Source organism: Pseudochaenichthys georgianus, chromosome 24 (assembly GCF_902827115.2).
Source record: "Pseudochaenichthys georgianus chromosome 24, fPseGeo1.2, whole genome shotgun sequence".
NCBI lineage: Eukaryota > Metazoa > Chordata > Actinopteri > Perciformes > Channichthyidae > Pseudochaenichthys > Pseudochaenichthys georgianus.
In genome coordinates this window covers 4,557,433-4,566,248 of record NC_047526.1, presented here as the reverse complement: position 1 = coordinate 4,566,248, position 8,816 = coordinate 4,557,433, and the positions used below count along the sequence as shown (strand labels likewise).

The 8,816-nt window shown below is 40.3% G+C and overlaps 1 protein-coding gene across 1 annotated transcript in view; it reads left to right on the top strand.

The window, feature by feature from the left end:
• Positions 1-597: 597 nt before the first annotated feature.
• Positions 598-8,816, top strand: part of ankrd6b (ankyrin repeat domain 6b) — a 47,497-nt gene continuing 39,278 nt past the window's right edge. Inside the window, exons 1-2 of the mRNA XM_071202027.1 lie at positions 598-681; positions 2,686-2,795. Coding sequence (XP_071058128.1) covers positions 598-681; positions 2,686-2,795 — 194 coding nt within the window. The remainder of the gene's footprint in view (positions 682-2,685; positions 2,796-8,816) is intronic.

Genomic DNA, 8,816 nt, shown 5'->3' with positions numbered 1-8,816 from the left:
ACTCCCCTTTCAAACTGTATTCTTGTTTATTAATAACAACTTTTTTGTACAGTCAGTATTTTATACCTGTTTTTCACCTATTCTCTTATTTTTTTATAACTATAATGATCATATAGAGGTGTGCCTTTACCTCACTGAGCTGAGGTTATCAGAGCCTCTCAGTCTTTCAGGAGAGAGCTCTCTAAAGCTCTCACCCCCGCGGCCGCTTACAATGTAAATTCCAATGTTAATAAAAGCACACAGAAGCTGTGTACGTTTTTTGGAACTTTGATTTATTTTAAATGAATACAAAATGAAAACCTATAATTGCACACTAAAACCATTATTTAAAAAAAAGAACAATTTCACATAAACCTCTGGTTTTTACTGGGACTGGGGCAGTTCAACTTGATGTGGGGGGGGGGGTGTGACATAGTTTATGGGCGTTGTACGCAATATATGCGTAGTTCTGTTAGTATAAGATAATAAGATGTACTTTGTTGATCCAAAATCGGGAAATTGTGTTGTTATGAAATTTAAAAAACAAACCAAAAACCTCCCAACATACCTGACCTCTTTCTGGAACAGCTCACACTTTGTTGGTCGAAGCTTGACACCATGGGACTGCAAGGCTCTCAGGACTTGACATACTCCCTCAACATGGCTAGTGAAGGAGTCGGAGTAGCAGAGGATGTCATCGAGGTAAGGGATACAGCAGTCGTCACGCAGAGAGTCCAACATTTCCTCCATGCTGCGCTGAAAAGCAGCAGGGGCGTTGGAGAGTCCAAAAGGTATCCTCACCCACTCATACAGCCCCCAAGGGGTGATGAACGTCATCATGTGTATGGATCCTTCAGCAATGTAGCCCTGGTGGTAGGCCTTGCCTTGGTCTAAAATGCTGAACCAGCTTTGGCCTTTTAGGGTGTGAGTTCCTGGATACGAGGCAATGGGTGACGGTCTGGTACTGTTTTCTGGTTTAACATTCTATAATCGATGCATAACCTTAGGGACCCATCCTTTTTCCTGACGCAGACTACAGGAGCTGAGTACGGAGATTTGGACTTAACTATCCAGCCTTTTACAAGCAGGTCTTGGATGTACTCTTTAACCTCTTTATAAAGGGGCTTGGGCACTGCACTGTATGTGTGCTGAACTGGGATATTGTCCTTTAAGTTGATGGACATTTGCAGGCTGGGAATGCAACCTATGTCCCCATCATCTTTAGCAAAGGCTGCCGATTCCTTGTGTAACACCTGTTCCACCTTCATCTGTTGCTCATCACTCAGGTGGCTGACATCCACAGGTGGGTGCCACAGTGCAGAAGTGGGTTTGTCACTGTTAGAGTGTGGTGATGTGGAAGAACTGGCTATATTTGCCTGGGCTTGATTGTCCTTGCTGCTTGGGTTGTCTGTCTCTATCACTCTATCAATGGTTTCGATGTTGCCTAGAACAGTACACAGCACTTCTGGAATGGTTTGACACAGGCACCTTTACGAAAGGTCTCTCTGTCTATTGGATCACCATTAGTCCTTCTCCAACACTCAGCTGTGCCAGTGGTGTAGCTTCTAGATTGGGTTCGAAAAGCCCAAGTGAGTCAGATTCACTAATATCTACTGGTACCCTGCACTTAATATAAGCTACCTGGCCAGGATAAATAGTGACTTCTTTCCTGCCTATCTTTACTGCAGTATTCTCTTGTTCCTGTTTTTGCTCAGTCTTTATGAAACTCACCATAGCTTCTGCCATTGCACTGTCAATCTCCAAAGCACCCGTAAGCAAGTTGACAAGGATAGATATCACTTTGGGTCAACTTTCATGACTCCTAAAGAGTTCCTGGATGACATTAAAACCAACTATCGGTCTGTCTATTTTTATTCGACTCACTAGGAAATAGGGATGCTCCAATCGCCAATGTTGGGGCCGATCACCGGAATCAGTATCGGCCGATACCGATTTCCGATCCAATCGAGTGGGCGGGGCCTAAATGGAAGATTTAAATCTTAAAATCTTTAAATCTTCCATTTAAAACTCAGTTAATGGGGCTCATTCACTGGAGCATCCACAAACAACAATCAACTTAATTATTACATTAAAATGATGTACATTATTCAAGTTTACATTCACTTTGGATAATAATACGGGAGAAATTAGCGGAAGCACTCTCTTTTCCTCTCTCCCTCTCTCTCTCCCCCCCCCCTCTCTCCCCCTCTCCTGACAGCATGTCAGTATCTCATGCAGCTCACTGATCCAGTAATGAGTGACCCAACAGTGAAGAATAAATATATTTATAACTAGTTTAGCTTGTTCCAGAGGTAGATAAAATAGCTAAGTGTGTTAGGTCTAACTCTTGTGGGTTTTGCTCCGCTCACCGGTCCGGCGGGTGGAGCTGCAGGATTTCTAATTCACACACGTTGCATACCGCTATTTTACTGTCTTTTTCGGACACCTTAAAATAATGCCAGACCGGTGAAGCCATTTTAGCGAGCTTGTTTTGCCGCGCACAGAGAAAAGTGTAAAGTATTTTACGTCATGCGATCGGCTTTCGCGATCGGCTTTCGCGATCGGCTCTCGCGATCGGCAGGTTTAGAGAGCACCGATCGGTAGAGAGTGAGTATCGGCCGATCTCGATCGATGACCGATCGATCGGAGCATCCCTACTAGGAAAGGCACTCGAATAGATAAGTCTGGATCATCGTTTCCCTGCAGGTGTACTACCACTTCAATCCATCCTTCATAAGGTACTGCATCTCCTGTGACAGCCGTCGCGTAGAGATCATCCTCCATGAGTTCACTGAGGGGTCTAATATCTTGTCCAGGTAAGTATTTGTCTTTCCAAGCACTGTCTATTATGCTCACATTGGCCCCAGAGTAAAAGAGCGGTTATGGCGTAACCGTTCATGCTACATCTCAATTGCGACTTTCGGCCAATTAGCGGAGCTATCTTTTTGATTGGGTGTTGTTCGTTATTTTTCTGCGTGTTGATAGGTGTATGACCAGTGATTTGTCTTGCTGCTGCAACCTCCTGGGGGTGGGACTTGTCCTTTGGGTCGGTCAGTGGTCGTCCCGTTGCCCTGACCGGCGCCCGTTTCCCGCCTGCTTCTGTTTTTTTCAAGCAGCCTATAGCACGATGAAAGAAAAAAAAATCAGCCAAGTACCCCCTGATCAGCACAAAAACTATTTGTTAGGGAAGAAATGCCTATATAAACAGGTACAGCACAGTGCTGCACCATCGGTGTCAGATTTATTAAAACAACAACCTTGTAACTGAGAAACACTTAAATGCTACATTTCAAATGTTTACAATCCATCACTAAATTCATGGCAAACCAATTTTAACATCATGCAATAACACTAAGACGACATTAGTTGCATTGAACTGATCTTTTTAATAAGTTGTACTTACAATTTAGTGAGAAACATGGGCTTGTGTTTCACTGAGGATCTTTGTTATTCTCAATGACAGGAAGGCCACTGCAGTTATTACACTTCGCGTTTTGAAATATGTGTAACTCTGTTAATATAAAACCCACACTGCTCAAACTTCCTTACTTTTCCTAAAATTGGTATTTTCCCATTAGCATAAAAATAAATCTCACGTACCCCCTGCAGTACTCCAAAGTACCCCTAGGGGTCCGCGTACCCCCATTTGAGAACCACTGCTCTAGATGATAGGAAAGGAGGTTTCAAACTTCCTTTATAACCTGCTTTAGCTTAGGAACCACTGGACCTCCCTTTACGAAAGGAGAGGAGAAAATGCTGCCCCACAATGCCTTGCAGCCGCAGCATTTGCCGTCACACAACAGCCGGCCGATCACGGAAACAACCGATTATGACCGAGAAATTATATCTTGAAAGTTACGGCGCTTATTAAGCTTTTTAAAACGTAGGTGGCAACTTGCCAAAGTGCTTTGTTTTGAACGTTCATCAGTATTATAATCAAAAAGACAAATATGAACGTTAGTTTTTACTGAAATTATCAAATAAAGTCAACATTTCACAGTCTTTACTGAGCTTTGTGGGGTTTGTTCAACTTTTAAAAGATGTTTGAATGGTGATGTACACAGTGATAGATGTTAAGGACTAACGTTTATAATAAATACATTTGTATTTATTTTTAAGATATTTTCATAGTTCATACAATCACACGTATTGGGATCATTTGTATTAATGTGGACCGGAGGGAGAGGGTGACGAGCATAAGTTTTACTTTCCTTTTTTATTTCAATTTCAACTTTGGTCATGAAGAATATGTTTCTCTGTTGTCCACGTTCATAAAGCATAAAGCAGCAGCATCAGAGCACGGTGCAGAGTCTCTAGGTGAGTTTACAGTAGTCCCTCCTTCTTATTGAACATCCATGTTGTAGTCCGCTGTATAGAAAACTGTAGTTTCCATAGTTTCCCCACAGCAGCAGACGCACATTCATGACATCCGCTGGCGCATCATAAACACGTCGGATAGTGAAAGTGCATTCGGATTCTCTGAAGCACCGCAGTCTCTTCTCCTAAATCCTTTTGAATTCTCCTATCCACTATCCCTTAACCCCGTGACGTTTCACTCAGAGGTCAAGGAATAGACAAGGGTTAGAATTTAGGAGCTGATTTTTGGACTATTCGATTGCAGCCTCGTTCTTATAGAGTGGCGAAGTCCCTCCCCTTCCGGGGGAGGTCCATGGGACCTTATTTCGGAAAAATTATGTATTGAAGTCAATGGAGAGAGAAAGATTATCTTTCGATCCCGTTTGAATTGTGCAACAAATTACACATATGATGTTTGTCAATTTAAAAGATCATTTTGCAAGTCAGAAAAAAAAAGTGTCTTAAAACTGTGAAGTAACACATTTTTTTGTGTGAAACGCTTAATGAACTACATCTCTGGTCTCACAGACTCTCACAACAACACACGTCACCAAGATGGCCGTCACTACTGTCTTGTCAAAAAAGTGATTGACTACCCTCACTATCAACACGTCCAGAAGAATGTCATGCAAAGCTGCCTGCCTGCCTGCCTTCCTTTGATTCTCTCTGAAATGCCTGATCTTTTTAATGTTTAATGTCAACCATTTGTGCAGATAGCATGTAGAACAGATCGCCAGTGTAGCGTTAGCGTTAGCATTTCCCCCCGGGCTTAAATGGTGTATTATAGAATGATCACACCGGTGTGACAGTACTCTTCAAAGGGTTCACGAAATAACTACTATTCTTACTGTTTAACATTTTGGGTTACTTGATGTTACTTCATGTTAAGGCTAATAAAAATGACAAGGCTAAGTTGATCCAGCCAGCCACTCCTGATCCTTTAATCAGACGGGAAGCAAAAGAACGAGCAAGACCCATTGCTGGTATGATAACAACCTGGTACTAAGCACACAGGCATCTTGTTAAAGTTATCTTATCTTAGCTATCTCTTATATTTAGTGGAGGAAAACAATTGACATCAGTTATGAGATCACTTACGCGACTGGGATTTGTAGTCTTTCTAGTTGCGTATTTTGTCATAGTCTTATATTTCAACAATTTTACGACAAACTGTGACTTTTTTCACATGGAAATTATTTTTTAAGATTGACAAACATCATATGTGTAATTGGTGGCACAATTGAAATGGGATCGAAAGATACGTTTTCTCTCTCCATTGACTTCAATACATAATCTTTCCGAAATAAGGTCCCATGGAGCGGAAGTAGATGGGCGTGACTTCGCCACTCTATTATACTGTCACTACCCGATCCGTCCCCCTGCCCGTACTGCGCATGTGCGAGATGGTCCGGAAGTCCGGACGGCAACACAAGATGGACACTTGACACAGTGGCTTTTAGCAAAGCTCAAAAAGAAAAACCGAGAGAGATGAGTTATTGTTATTACAACGTGACTTCACTATTATTTAACAACTCTTTTTATTGGGTTCTTTTATTTGGGGTTAAGTACATTGTCAGAATAAGTGAGAAATAGATTTCCCTTCTGTTAGACAGCTATCATACTGAATAAATATTTACTGTGAATGTATGCAAAAATGTATGGCATATGGCTGTCTAACAGAAGTTAAATTCATTCCTCACTTATTCTGACAATGTACTTAACCCCAAATAAAAGAACCCAATAAAAAGAGTTGTTAAATAATAGTGAAGTCACGTTGTAATAACAATAACTCATCTCTCTCGAGTTTTCTTTTTGAGCTTTGCTAAAAGCCACTGTGTCAAGTGTCCATCTTGTGTTGCCGTCCGGAGTTGTCCAATATGGCGGACCATCTCGCACATGCGCAGTACCGATCGGGCAGGGGGACGGATCGGGTAGTGACATACATCCATGGTAAATAATAACAGACCCCTTTACGGCAGTGTTACTCTGCCATCTACTGCCCCCTGCTGTCCATTGTTAAACAGGTAATATAAAATGATATTAAATATAAACATCAAATTGTGATCACACACTTTGTGTGGGTCACACAAAGTGTATTTCCACTAGTTCCATTCTTTGTAAATATTGTCTTGGGATGACAGCAGATAAAGACGGGCACAAAGACAAGAAGAGTGAAACATCCATATTGCGGCAGACACACCCTCCCTCACCAGGACGGGGCCCCACTCTAGTCTCTATGGCTCAGGGGCTTGAGATGTAAATGGAGAAAGGGCGAGTCAGAGTCGCAGAAAAGGGACTGTTCTTCTTGAAGACTGTTTTCTATTCAATCACTGACAATATCCCTGAGTTGTATACCCATAAGAATGAGATGCCCCCATCCTTTTAGCTTTAATGATGGCTGTAATTTGGCTCTGCATTGTGTTTATTTGTCTGTATTGTTCACGCTTTATTTGTATATATCTTACTTTTATTTCTGCTTAATTTTCTATTTCGAGATGTTTATATTTTATGTTTTTTTGTTTGTTTTTTAACCATGTGCAATTGCGCCTTTGTAAAACAAATGCTGCTGTTACGGAAATAAATCCTAATTTGGGATCAATAAAGTATATCTTAATTTATCTTTCAATAGTTCCAAAGGCACCTTCTTACTCCCTGTCATAAGAAACATTTTCACTCGGCCTACCTTTTATCATAAAAAAAGTATAAATATAATTAAATACTTTTAATTAATAGCTTTAGTGCACCATTTTACTACTGACCTAAAAAAACACGCCAAACTGTAGAACCAGACAAACCTAGATTTGATTGTTACCCCCTCTAACTCATGGAGGCCCAAGAGACTGGGATCTGCTGCAGGCTCCAAAAAGTGTATTCTAACAACAAAGCAGAGGTATGATAAAAGAAAAGAGATTGATGAAGACTTGCAGCTCTAGTCATATTTTTATCAAATAAGACGCACAAACAAATGAGAAGTTTAAAAGTACAGGATGTAGACTGCAATATCATCAATTCAATGATAACTTTTAACCCGTCTGGGAAAATATCCCTGACGATGTCATCAGGGCACTGGGGGTTATGTCAGCTTTGGTATTGAGACGACACATTTTTAATGGGATGTATATGTGTTAAACTTTAGGTAGCAGTTTTAAAGACATGAGCTGTTTCCAAGAGTTTAGTCTGAAGTGTGCAGTGGAAAGGAGATAGTTTAGGTATTAAATAAAATCAGTATTCCAATTAATTTGAAAGGACAGTTACATAATTTTCTTATATTTTTCCTGAAGGGCATTTGTTATGTTAAACTACTGTGGAATTCCACATTGGGACATGGGACAATTCCCTGCTGTTATTAATACTTACTACAAAAACGGCAGTTTAATGAGCCATATAGCCACAGTCGGCTACATATTGTGTACAATTATTATTATTATGAGTTATGCTGTTTTATTTGTCCCTTGAAATGTTCTTATGTTGATGAAAGTGCAATACTATATAAATGGAATCTCTTTTGCTCAAACAACTAGATACACTTTGTTATTAACCTTTTTTTAAATTATTATATATATATTTTACACATCTGGTTGATTGTCACAAGATTACGTAATCAGGATACTGATATACTTCCATTCCACTACAATTGAGGATTTACTTTTGGTACTTTAAGTATATTTTGATGCTAATACTTTTGTACTTTTACTTGAGTAACATTTTGAATGCAAGACTTTTATTTGTAAAAGAGTATTCCTCAGAGTCGTCCCGACCCATTAAGCGACATAAGCGGCCGCTTAGGGCCCCGCAGCCACTAGGGGCCCCCTAGCAAAAAAAAATAAATAATAATAATAATAATCTCAGTACACCGTCGCCGTGATAAGTATGTTTCATTAATTTAGTTAATATGCCTAGATTGCCCACTCTCAAAGTCATGTATTATATTATTGAGTCAATCATATAATACATTCACCGTGCTTTACCTGAACCTCATCATGACACTAGAGAAGATGGCAGGATTGTAATTTCCTGTGTTCAGCGAAGTGTTCAGAGGCAAGGCACCAGACCAACCAGAGAGTTAAATGGAAATAAACATCTGTCTTATTGGCTGACAGGTACCTATCCTGTGAGCTGTGACAATGTTTAAAATAAACTGTCAGTCGGACTCAGAGTTTTTGAAGATGGACATAAGAACATATTTTCTTAAAAAAGACGACAATTCTCAAGTGGTGGCTCACACAACAACCCCAGAGCCACCACTTGAGCCAGGTAAACAAGGTATGTAAATGTCAGTAAACTTCCAAGATATGTGAACATGTAAGCAAAGCATAAATCACAGCTACGTTGACGTTACTTTGAATCGCGGGGGTAAGCTAAACCGTTAGCAAGTAGCTATAGCTAGCCTGATATATTAAATAAACATTTTGTCATACAATCTAAATGTTGTGTTTTTTTATCGTTACCTGGTGATTTCAAAGAAAGCTCTCTGGAAAATG